Genomic DNA, 13,547 nt, shown 5'->3' with positions numbered 1-13,547 from the left:
TCTATAGCATCAGCAGATTAGCATGTTCCAGAACATTGGCTATCAATTGGCTCACACAATCCTGGATTGGTTGTTCCCTATTAACTCGTGTTCATTGCAAAATTTACAGACCCATTATGAGTTGATCAGATAGTCCATTTTCAGTTTTTACTGCCCAGAAGTTAATTAAAAATTAAAAGAGCTTTAACTTTCCATCAATTCATCCACTTTAGAAGCCCACATGTCCAGAGCAGGAACGCAGGCAGCCTAACTCAGCAAGCACTGGGAGCATATTTTCTGCCATTACGGAACTTGTGTACTTCTTTGTAAATCCAACATTTTTAAGGAGTTTTTTTCTTTTTTTATTAAGTGTGGTATAGGTTATATTATAACTTTATATTACAAACAATTTCTGAGATGCGATTTGGGATATGATGTAAACATTTAATAGTAATGTTGAGACTCTACTTTGGAGGGTTGTTGATTTATATTAAAGCCTCCGATGTAAAATTGTAACATTAATGCAGATCCTTCTCTGGACATGCCAGGATGTCTGATTAGTGTCCGATTACATTTTTCTGGGCAGGATTTGGTGAAGAAGTTATGTTTCTATGTCAATTGTTCATGCAGGTAGAAGCATTACTTTTTTTTTTTCTGCTTCTTAAAAAGAGTGCAGCTGGTGTCAACATTTCCAACAGAACATTTACAGACTTTGATTGTATAATTGGACGCTCTACTCCCTAATTACTGAGGCTACAAAGTGTTAATCCTTCATGCTAAACCTGTTCTTTTGCAGGTTGTTTCAGAGTATTTGAAGCCCCATTAACTGAACCAGATTTTGTTAAATCTTTCTTTCTGGTATAGACAAACCCTAGGCACTTTCCAAAAAGCTGGGTAAACAAGTTATCTGTATCTTTGCCCATACAGGATTACATAATTCTGGATTAATTTGTTCCAGAAATGCAGGTTTGTTATAATCAGGGGTTTCTAGAATGGAATTAGCCCAATTTATGTTAATTTTGACTTACTTTAATTATATTTTTCACTAATCTTGCTTTCTTGAACAAACTTCAGGTCATACCTTCAGGAACCAAAAAAAAAAAAAAAAACTGACAAAAACTTAATCTTTCAGCATTATAATGTTCCCCAATGACACTAAGTATATTTAAGATTTACTTTGATTAGAAGTCTGTAGTTGAAACACTACAAATACTGTGTTTAGTACACACTAACACAGATACATTTGTGTATTTTTTATTACTTTGGACTTCCATTTACACTGAAATGACATTAATGACCAAGGGAAAAACTAATCAAAAAATGCTCTCCAAAGGGAATACATTGTCATAAAATGACAGAACAAGCACAACTGTGTGGATGGGTGAAATCAGCTTTTTTCTGACATACAGTATAACTGTCATGTGATCAGACACCGACTTCAGTTCTGTCTTGATAATTCCCTTTGTAAAGTCATCTTTACTATGGGAATAGAAATATGCCTTTCTAAATTCTTCACATCAACCACTGGATACCTGCTCCTTGAAACATTTGACTATTTTATAGTATTTATTTTGGCAAGCTGTTTAAGGATTGGCTACCATTACTCATTTGTAACCTTTCTGCCTGGACAAAGTCATCCAGTGTGGTGTTTTCTTCAGGTGCTCTTTTGCTTTTCTTCATTCTTTCAACAATTGAACTTACTTCGGATTTGCTCCTTAAACAAATATCATTCTTGGCTATCACACTGCGCATGTCCAAATGGAATGATTTAGGATGAAAAAAATATTGACAAAATGATGACAGCACATGTGTGGATAGAAAACTTTGAACATGATGCTTCCAAATTGATCTGTGTTACCATGGAATAAGCCTTAGACTGGCCGTCGCAGAGATCCAACCTTAACATAACAGGAGTTGTATGGGATTACTTCAAAAGGTAAAAGAACAAAAAGCAGACAGGGTCAAAATACGATCTATGGGAAATTCTATAAGAAGCTGGGAAGATTTTACCACAGAACTACGTGAAACTACTGTAAAGTATAGTGATGAAACAAAGTGAATTGCTTTACTTTTGCATTCGTAAAAGAACTACTTTTAAAAGAAAACACCAGACATTTAATTTCTTTGTTGTGTTTATTCTACTCTTATGTAGTATTTTCATGAGCAAATACACACTTCCTGGCCAGATAATTAGCATTAAAAATAATTTTCTTGAGTGTCCCAGTACTGTACATTTACAGCAATACAGGAAAGCAAAGTTAGTAAAGTCAGATACAATCAATTCACAGAAAGATTTGGCACAGTTGTTAGTCTTGTCAGATTAGAACGGGAGGTGAGACTCGGCTCAATTTACATTGAACTGTAGATCACCCATTGCTGATACCTCCTGCTCTCTCCTGCACTTTGACTCTGAATGCACATTTATCTCATCATTGCATGGACTGTCCAGTTGTGATTAAAGAGTTTATTATTAGCACTTAGAGTTTATTATTAGTTAAGTACAGCTACTATTATCAGAGGTTACTGCTGCAGGTTAATAAAAATACACATGGGTCTCAAGTTACAGAGGTCTTAACTTCAGGAGTTGTGATGTTTTGAATAAGCATATAAAATCAAAATGTTTTCTTTTTAACTAAATTTCATTTAGCAACTTTCATTTTTAGTTATGAATGAAGAAATGCAATTCTGACACAGCTGTCATTAACAATGAGACTTCGTACAGCACGTACTTTCTCACCATGTTAATTATTTTGTGTTTTTGCTCACAAGTGTCACCAAATGCAACCGTTGGCAAAGACCGCCACACAATAAGCATTGTAATCGGTAAGCATCTAGATTTGGAACTGACCATTTAGCTCAGTGGTAGAACGCAGTTCTTAAAATCCCCTGTGTCCTAAGAACACGTCAAAGCTGTGCTGAACAATACCTCAGCAGAGACAGCATGCGCCTCATAATCGTCAGTTAATGGTGGATTTCCGTGCCATCACTATGCCCTTTCCAACTCCGCGAGGTTATTAAAAAAAAACTGAAGGAGGTTTGAGCATTAGGTCAAAATACTGTACTGTACACATCCGTGGTTCAGTATAGTTTTAATAAGTTTAAATTATGTTTTGTGATTTAAACTAGTGTAATACTGCTTCATTGTCAAATAGTTTTGTATAAATTAAATAATAAAATTTTATGCATTTTTGCTGATTGTTCATTTTAACATTTTCCATGGTCAAGTTCTGATATGCATACAAAAACGAGTTACAAACTTACACAGAAATGAAACTCGATTGTAACCGGAGAACCACCAGTGTATGTTTCCACATCTAAGACACATCTTAAAGCACAGGTGTCGAACTCCAGGCCTGGAGGGCCGCAGTGGCTGCAGGTTTTCATTCTAACCATCTTCTTCATTGGTGACCAGTTTTTGCTGCTAATTAACTTCTTTTGCTTTAGTTTTAATTAACTTGACTCAGGCCCCTTAGTTGGCTCTTTTTTTAATTAGCAGCCAAACAATAATGAGACACAAAACGAGCTGCCACATGACCAGCTCACCTGTGCCCGTCACACAATATATGAAAATAAAGAAAAGTGAAGGTCTCAATAAGGTTGATCTCTCAGGTCACCAAAATATTTTGACGAACAGAAAATCAACAGTTTTGGAAATGTCTGCGGTGGCAAAATGAGAGCAGCAACAGACCACAAAATTAAATAATGGGCTTAATTACTTAACAGCAAGAATCAGCTTCTCATTAATAGATTGGTTGGAGTGAAATTGGTTGGAATTTGAAATCCTAGTTTAGCTGCTCATCTGTTGACTCGTTTCAAGTCTCATATCTGTTTGGCTGCCATTTCAGGAAGAAACGAATCAATTCAGAGGACAGAATCCTTAAAAACAGGGCTATTAAAATGAAGGGAAAATGAGTTAATTAAAAGTGAAAACTGGTCAATGATTAGGAAAAGGGCCAGAATGAAAACCTGCAGCCACTGCGGCCCTCCAGGCCTGGAGTTTGACACCCCTGTCTTAAAAAGTGTGGCTTTGTTTACTCGCTTTCTTTGGAGCTTTGAGCCATAGTCTCTGCATACTACCATTCAGTCTTGCCAGTCCTGTGCAATGGCGCTATGGGGCAATGCTGAATAATCAATTACTGTAAATGCCTGAATTTTTCAGACTAAAAGGCTTTTCCAAATTCTTAAAAAATGAGGTTGAATAATAAGTCTGTAGGTGTGGCATGTCCCAAATTGTTAAGCAGAGTAGCAGATGCAGATTTGATGACAATACTGCCCCCCCACCCCCAGTCCAAATTGGTTCCCAAGTTCAGTCCGAGGAGAACCATGTATGTGCAACTTTTTGGTGCAATCAATTCTACTATTAAATGAACTCCTACCTTAATCAGTCAAAGTGATATCTCTCTGTTCCTATGTTTTGGTGTTAATCCTGAAATTATAAAACTAGGGGTTCTAAATTTTTATTGGAATGTAGAAAGCATTACTGTATGTTACATAGCGATAACTTAATTTTTTGTTGTCACTTTCAAAATTTTCATCATCAACATTATGATTTTAATTCCACTTTTTCTAGGTATTCTTGCTATTTAAGTCGTAATTTACTAATGAGCATGCTAGTGAAGTTTGACACTGAAGAATCTGCTATTTCAACATTCTGTATAGTTTTCCCCGGTGTCTCCCTGCTTGCCATTAACTGTAACTATTAAGATTTAACTAAGGTTGCAGGTGAATTAAGAGTAAAATGACAAAAGAATGTTAAATAGTAGAACACAAATACATAAATTTCCAGATTTACAGTGGTGTGAAAAACTATTTGCCCCCTTCCTGATTTCTTATTCTTTTGCATGTTTGTCACACAAAATGTTTCTGATCATCAAACACATTTAACCATTAGTCAAATATAACACAAGTAAACACAAAATGCAGTTTTTAAAATGATGGTTTTTATTATTTAGGGAGAAAAAAAATCCAAACCTACATGGCCTTGTGTGAAAAAGTAATTGCCCCCTGAACCTAATAACTGGTTGGGCCCCCTTAGCAGCAATAACTGCAATCAAGCGTTTGCGATAACTTGCAATGAGTCTTTTACAGTGCTCTGGAGGAATTTTGGCCCACTCATCTTTGCAGAATTGTTGTAATTCAGCTTTATTTGAGGGTTTTCTAGCATGAACCGCCTTTTTAAGGTCATGCCATAGCATCTCAATTGGATTCAGGTCAGGACTTTGACTAGGCCACTCCAAAGTCTTCATTTTGTTTTTCTTCAGCCATTCAGAGGTGGATTTGCTGGTGTGTTTTGGGTCATTGTCCTGTTGCAGCACCCAAGATCGCTTCAGCTTGAGTTGACGAACAGATGGCGGACATTCTCCTTCAGGATTTTTGGTAGACAGTAGAATTCATGGTTCCATCTATCACAGCAAGCCTTCCAGGTCCTGAAGCAGCAAAACAACCCCAGACCATCACACTACCACCACCATATTTTACTGTTGGTATGATGTTCTTTTTTCTGAAATGCTGTGTTCCTTTTACGCCAGATGTAACGGGACATTTGCCTTCCAAAAAGTTCAACTTTTGTCTCATCAGTCCACAAGGTATTTTCCCAAAAGTCTTGGCAATCATTGAGATGTTTCTTAGCAAAATTGAGATGAGCCCTAATGTTCTTTTTGCTTAACAGTGGTTTGCGTCTTGGAAATCTGCCATGCAGGCCGTTTTTGCCCAGTCTCTTTCTTATGGTGAGTCGTGAACACTGACCTTAATTGAGGCAAGTGAGGCCTGCAGTTCTTTAGACGTTGTCCTGGGGTCTTTTGTGACCTCTCGGATGAGTCGTCTCTGCGCTCTTGGGGTAATTTTGGTCGGCCGGCCACTCCTGGGAAGGTTCACCACTGTTCCATGTTTTTGCCATTTGTGGATAATGGCTCTCACTGTGGTTCGCTGGAGTCCCAAAGCTTTAGAAATGGCTTTATAACCTTTACCAGACTGATAGATCTCAATTACTTCTGTTCTCATTTGTTCCTGAATTTCTTTGGATCTTGGCATGATGTCTAGCTTTTGAGGTGCTTTTGGTCTACTTCTCTGTGTCAGGCAGCTCCTATTTAAGTGATTTCTTGATTGAAACAGGTGTGGCAGTAATCAGGCCTGGGGTGGCTACGGAAATTGAACTCAGGTGTGATACACCACAGTTAGGTTATTTTTAACAAGGGGCAATTACTTTTTCACACAGGGCCATGTAGGTTTGGATTTTTTTACTCCCTAAATAATAAAACCATCATTTAAAAACTGCATTTTGTGTTTACTTGTGTTATATTTGACTAATGGTTAAATGTGTTTGATGATCAGAAACATTTTGTGTGACAAACATGCAAAAGAATATGAAATCAGGAAGGGGGCAAATAGTTTTTCACACCACTGTATTACAAAATGTAAATTTCACACTATTGTGTTTTGTGATTGCAGAATAAGCTAATTAAATAATAAGACCAATCAGAAGGAAAACTACTAATTGTGAAACTTGCTGGAACAAATACCTGCAGTCACGAGGATCCACGTGGACTGAACTTTGGAACCATTGATCTATGCCAGGGGTGGCCAACTCTGATCCTGGAGAGCCACAATACTTACAGTTTTCATTCTAACCATTTTCTTAATTAGTGACTCGTTTTCACTACTCATCAAGTTCTCATTGCTTCATGAGAAATCATCCATTGCTGATGAAGCACTTATTGCTCAAGTGACATTTTTCTGCTTCATTTCAGTTGTCTCACTTGTTAAGATTTTGAACCCTTAATTGCTTATCTCAGTCTTAAACAGCTGTATTCATTGTTTAAACTGCTCCTTATTAGCATTAAGATGCAAATGACAAAGGAACCAAAAATTTTACATTTAGCTTGTCTTCATTTCCACCCGTGTGTATTCATCGCTCGCTATTTGATTTAAACTGAAGAGAAAGTAAAAAACCAAAAATTATCTGTTTTAGGCTTCAAATATCTTGGATGATACATGTATCATTAGAAAGAAAAAAAAAATCTTTGATTTAAGAATGAACTGACATGCTGGAGTTAAAACACTAACAAGCTATTAAATTAAAGAAGATCGGTTATTATGGAGGACGGGTTTCTGGGTTGGAATAAAAATCTGCAGCCACTACAGCTCTCCAAGATCAGAGTTGCCCACCCAATCTATGCTATAGCCTTACCTTTCATCAAACTGGTGATACATTGTTATTACAGAAACAATCTTAATTATAATTACTAAAACAATCTAGATTATAGTATAATCAAAGAAATGTTCAGTTTTTTATCAGAAATATACAAGACTGTACTTTCATAACGGTAGCCAGTTAATATCTCCAGTCCTATGATTTGCAATCTACTATAAAGGGAACACTAACTTAGTATGAGCAACTCTGCACTATTTAGTTTGCTGTTATGTCCTATCAGTTTAAGTCTCTAGGCTTTAGTCTGTTGCTAAGAGTAATGAATTTAAACAGCACGTAAAACAATTAAGAAATTTAAATTATAATACTGTAAGTTCCAATTTTGCTTGTTGTCCACATGTGGGTGACAAAGAAGGAATATCATGAAAGCGAAGAATGCATTTTACTTATTAATATCAAGAAAATAATCATCCAGGGTGCATAGGCTGCCCAAAGACTAGCTTTAGTTTCAAGTAACATGAGATATGTGACAGCAGTTTCACATTCACAGGAGCTGGAAAGAAAGGAGCAAGCAAGTTCACATGGGGGAGTCACTGAAGATCAGGTTACTAATGTAGCATGTCAGAAATGGGTGCCCTAATACATTAATGTATGTCACACAGGAAAATTACTTTAAAGGCAACCCCCACCCAACCAAAAAAAAAAAAAAAAAAGACACTACAGATCTAGTGACATGCTCCTCCAACAGTGTCCTAATAACAAATAACAGGTCCTAAAATCTCCAGTATACAAAAACACATTTAAACAACTATGGTATCAGTGTGTGCTGGGAACCTGCGCTCAAATTCAGTGCATTGTCGTCATTCTAGAATGTCACATTCAGTACAATCACAGCACAGGAAAAAAAAAGAGTAGGCATGTCTAAAAAGGAAATAATCCTATCTGGATGTTTAGCTACTTTTTGTTTTTTATGTTAAGTGTAACATGACATGTACTGTGTTGAAAGTGAAACACTTCATGAAAAGAATGTGCAAAAGACAGAGAGTCACACAGTAGTAATGATCCCAGCTTTGACAGACAGGGCTCACATTCCAGGAAGAAACGTTTGGGTTTTCATCACATATTTCAAGATGTGCAGGTGAGTTTAATTTGTGGGTCTGAACTGGTGAAGTGTGGGCATCTGAGGGAATATGACCTACGACAAACTGGCTCCCCATCCAGGGTTGGTTCCTGCCTTCCTCCTGATGCTGCCTGGCACCCTGTAACCCTCAAAGTAAATTAAGAAGGTTTAAAAAAAAAAATTGAAAGAAAAAGATCATGAAAGGGGCTACATATAAAACATAAAGGGCACTCATTTTTAAAATACAGTCTCTACAATTTAGAGGAGATATGGACCTTTAAAATGTCAACAATTCACGTTCACCTTAAAACAAGTTTAATCGTACCGTCCAGTGTGACAATTGGCTTGATGCGGTACCATGAACTGCTTATGACAGCATTAAGTGGATGTTTCATAAACAGTCCATACACCTATGAATGGTGAAAAAAAAAAAAATTGACAACAACCTTTGTTCTACAGCACATCAACAGAAGATACTTAATACAGATATAACCACGTACCAGTATCAAATGCTGTCAACATAATCAAATGTGCAAAATTGAAACTGTGGCTGAAAAAAAAAAATAGTACTACATGTATCAGTTATGGATGAAGAGCAGTAGAAACAGATCTATTAAACAAAATAACCTGTAATACTGTAAGACATGGTAATGTCCATTGTATTAGATTAAGGCTGGAGGAATAGTTTAGGTAAGTGGTGGCTTTTCAATTTTAATTTAAATGTTACTGCTGATGAAGCATTGCAAACACAGCTAGCTAATGCACTCCAGAGTGTAATGACCATAAAACTAATTAGGCGTCCATTAAAAGGTTACACCCCGATAACAGCACTCTGGAACAGGAATAACCCCACCGCGCTCGTCCACTGGTGACACTACCTTGCATGGTTAATGCCACCCGCCCATTTCTTCGCCCACCGTGGCTCCAAAATCAGTGCAGTGGCGCAACGCAGTTATCACGCCTCGTCGGTTGTCCAGGTTACCTTATAGCAGACTAAGGGGTTACAGCACACGGCCCAGTGATTGTCATTGTGGATAATCTTGCAATCCTATGGACGACGACTGAGTACGGCTCAGCCCAAAAGCAGGTGACGGGTGGGTCTGCGTGCAGGCCAGCAGGCAAACACTGTATGGGAGTGGGGCTGCATGGTTAATGACGCGTAGATCGCCACTGCAGGACACAGCTCGATAAGTGAACGTGAAATGGCAGTGGGGTGAGATACACACATCGAAAGGCGATGTCGGCGACGAGGACAGGCCCGGCCTTTCCTCAAATGAAGGACGCTCGCCTGCTTGCTCCCCGGCCCCCTCCTCCGGAAAATGGCCGCCGATGCCTGCTATTTTTGACTAACACGTTGGCGGCGAGCCTTACCTTTAAATCGGAGTTCGTGTTGCGGCTCCAGCTGGAGCACCTGCTCTTGCTTGGCCATGGCCCGACTGGCGGGTCCGGTCCAGTCCGATCCGGTTCGGGCAGGAGGGCGGCACTGGCAGGAGCAGCGCGCGGTGGGCAGCAGCGATGATGCAGCAGGAAGGAGGGCGAGAGAAGCGACGCCAACGTCATAATCCTTCAGCAGCCAACCAGAAATGGCGTTAATGGAAACCCCGCCTCCTTACCGGGCACTGCTGCTGGAATGTACTGTATTAGGACAGGATCGGTAAAGCGTCAGTCCCGTGAGGAAACATAACTGACCCTAATTAGTCGCATGCAAGGATAGATTTGGGACACGATCATATACTGGCGTTCAGAATTACAGCCAGGTGTACGAGTTCGAGTACCTGCAGCAACTCACTTTCTTGCAGGAGCCAATTAACTGAAATGGATATTATTGGTATGTCTTGAGAAGTCTCGAAGTGTTTACATGAACACCAGGCATTGGCATGAAGCATCAACATACAGTCTAACATCAAATACAGTCGGAAAAATATGTTATTATTATTTTTTGTAACCTAGCTTCTATGTCTCTCTTATTTTAAACCTACCGGACAAACAATATTGTGCTCTGCTTCAGTTGTCCCAGTCCCTTTTATATTTGAACTGATGAGAAAGGATTTTCTTTACTTGTTCTCTGATGTGGCATTTTCTCTGTTTTTTTTTTTTGTCTCCATTCTTCTGTCCGTCAATGTGACCGTAATACCTTTCATGGAATGCCAAAGGCTGGCCAGTCTGTGTACACTGTTTTCGTGTAACTTATTAGAACCATACAACAATCTACTGTTCTTTCTCCTATGTATATTTTTCATTGTTTTAAAACTTCTTGCTGCTTAAGCCTGTCATTAATTACAAATTTCTGCTTGCTATCAGCTTTAAAGAGGCTTCCCTTGACCATATCTAGGCCATCCTTGCTGTCGCATGAATAGGAAAGTGTTATTGATCTCATCTCCTGTATACATGCAATTATTGTTCAGAGTTTTCTAATGCATCTGCAGGTTGTTGCTACAGAATTACACATACCTGTATGGGTTCTCTAATGTGCATAATTCATGCTTTATGTTGGCACAATCATCTACAGCTTAAAACCATAAAGTGCAACTGACTGGATGGACAAGGAGGTTGGGAGCATGCATTGACTTTGTAAAAATGCTACAGTTTATTGGTATGTTTGAGTTTTTTCAAAACCAAACATTTTTAACTCAGTTTGTCATTTCAAGAACACATCAAATTATTCAACCTTTCTGTCAGCATTATGGGGGACCATTGATGGGTGCATACATTCACATTCACTTATTATCATCTTCAATCTGCTCGTCTTGATTAGGGTCATGGCAGCAACATGCTGCAATGGACTGATCAGGCCACCCTATCCTCAGACTCCTTTTCCAACTACTCCTGGATAATGCAGAGACATATGTCCATATAAGATTGTCAGAATAAGCCATCCAGCATATCCTGCATTAGGGTAATCCCCCTGGTGTGTCCTCCGTCTGTTATCAAGTCTTACCCCAATAGACTATGTCTTGGAATGTTTTCAGTGGGAAATGCTAAAAGGGCATTCTAACTACATGCTCTGGCACCTCTGAAGTACTCCTGTATTGCTGGGTCCTTATCATTCCTATTACAGAGGACATCCCTGAGCAATACCTCATTTTGGGCACCAAATGACAAACTTGTCAGTACCCTTATAGCTCATTGAAAAAGTGCCGTATGCCTCCTGAACGGTGATTAAATTAAGGCAATTGTCCAATGTATCAGTTGTCTCAGGAGATCAGAAAGAAAATTATAGACAAGCATGTTAAAAGCAAAGGCTTGAAGACCATCTCCAAACAGCCTTATGTTCCTGTACAGCTGCAAATATTATTAGGATGTTTAAGGTCCATGGGACTGTAGTCAACCTCCCTGGATGTGCAGGAATGGGCAGGATAATGAGAATGGCAGACAAAAAGTCAAGGACAACTTCCAAAGCGATGTAAGGTGAACTCCAAAGTCAATGACCATTAGTGCTGGACTGCACCATATGTCATTTTTTGAGTGATGTTACTGATCCTCCAACCGGTCAATAACTCAAAATACACAGCCGAATGTACCCAAGAATGGCTAAGAACAAAACATTGGATTATTCCAGAGTGGTCTTCCATGAGCCCTGATTTGAATCCTAGTGAACATCTTATGGTGAAGACTGAAACATGTAGTCGGGAAATGGCCCCTTTCAAACCTGACACAGCTGAGGCAGTTTGATCAGGAAGAGTGGGCCAAACAACCTCAATCAATCAATCAACATTTATTTATATAGCACATATTCATACAAAAAAATGTAGCTCAAAGTGCTTTACAAAATGAATAGAAAAATAGAAGACACAATAAAAAATAAACATTTTTAATAAACAACCTGTGGACAGGTGCAGAAGTCTCACTGAGAGCTCCAAGAATCGCTTGTTTGAAGTGATTGCTTGTAAAGACTGTAGTAAAATATTAGGTTAAAAGGTCCCATCATTTTTGTCCATGTCATTTTCATTTGTGTGATTATTTGAAATATTCTGTTGAATCAAAACTCTAAAGCAAGGTCTGAGTTTTGTTAAATACAGAATAAACAATGATGGGTGCCAATTACCTTTGTGAATTTCAAGTTATTTCAGAGACAATTGTGGGGTATTCTTTTTTTGTGGAGTTGTACCAACAAATTTGTCCATAACTGTATGTGCACAAATATTCACTTAACTGGACTGATTTCTTCCATCGTATCAGCTCACCTAGTCCAGTAAAGTGATGATATGACAATCATGCTCACATTGACAAAACAAACAAATATATTTAGGGTGTGAGAAGAAGTCAGAATCCCCAGAAGCAAGTAACGTGGACACAAAAAGTGAATGTGCTTGAAACTTGCAGACACATTTCTAATTGGATAAAGGTAGTCATGCAGTAATAGTTACTAGAGGCACCAAGTAAGTTGGAGGGACTCACAGTAGAATAGAGTACACAAAGACTGTACTTGCAAAAGCAACTACTATCAAGAATATTAAACTAAATTAGTCTGCTCCAGTAGTGCTAATTCATACCTTACTTTCCAAGAAGCTAGCTGCTGATTCTGATGTAATTTGACCTCTGAAGGAAGCCACAGGATGACAGCCAGTTTCAGACTGTCAGCTTAACACACCAGTGCAAACTGTACATTGGTCCATTGGGAGTATTGAGCTATTTAGCTTGTTGATGGCCCTTTTTCCACAGATCTAGAGATGCCAACCACGACCCACAATTGTTTTTCATTTCAAGTCTTCTATATATATACAGTGATGTGAAAAACTTTTTGCCCCCTTCCTGATTTCTTATTCTTTTGCATGTTTGTCACACAAAATGTTTCTGATCACCAAACACATTTAACCATTAGTCAAATATAACACAAGTAAACACAAAATGCAGTTTTTAAATGATGGTTTTATTATTTAGGGAGAAAAAATCCAAACCTACATGGCCCTGTGTGAAAAAGTAATTGCCCCTGAACCTAATAACTGGTTGGGCCACCCTTAGCAGCAATAACTGCAATCAAGCGTTTGCGATAACTTGCAATGAGTCTTTTACAGCGCTCTGGAGGAATTTTGACCCACTCATCTTTGCAGAATTGTTGTAATTCAGCTTTATTTGAGGGTTTTCTAGCATGAACCGCCTTTTTAAGGTCATGCCATAGCATCTCAATTGGATTCAGGTCAGGACTTGACTAGGCCCTCCAAAGTCTTCATTTTGTTTTTCTTCAGCCATTCAGAGGTGGATTTGCTGGTGTGTTTTGGGTCATTGTCCTGTTGCAGCACCCAAGATCGCTTCAGCTTGAGTTGACGAACAGATGGCCGGACATTCTCCTTCAGGATTTTT

At 38.6% G+C, this 13,547-nt stretch overlaps 1 protein-coding gene across 1 annotated transcript in view; it reads right to left on the bottom strand.

Moving 5' to 3' along the window:
- Window positions 1-9,799, bottom strand: part of vapb (VAMP (vesicle-associated membrane protein)-associated protein B and C) — a 33,933-nt gene extending 24,134 nt beyond the window's left edge. Inside the window, exon 1 of the mRNA XM_039734491.1 lies at window positions 9,618-9,799. Within this exon, the coding sequence (XP_039590425.1) occupies window positions 9,618-9,675 (58 nt within the window). The 5' untranslated portion in view covers window positions 9,676-9,799. The remainder of the gene's footprint in view (window positions 1-9,617) is intronic.
- Between the last annotated feature and the right edge of the window lie 3,748 nt (window positions 9,800-13,547).

The sequence above is a fragment of the Polypterus senegalus genome, chromosome 14, assembly GCF_016835505.1.
Source record: "Polypterus senegalus isolate Bchr_013 chromosome 14, ASM1683550v1, whole genome shotgun sequence".
In the NCBI taxonomy this organism is placed as follows: Eukaryota; Metazoa; Chordata; class Cladistia; order Polypteriformes; family Polypteridae; genus Polypterus; species Polypterus senegalus.
Note: the sequence above shows the minus strand (reverse complement) of the source record. Positions and strands in the feature narration are given on the sequence as shown.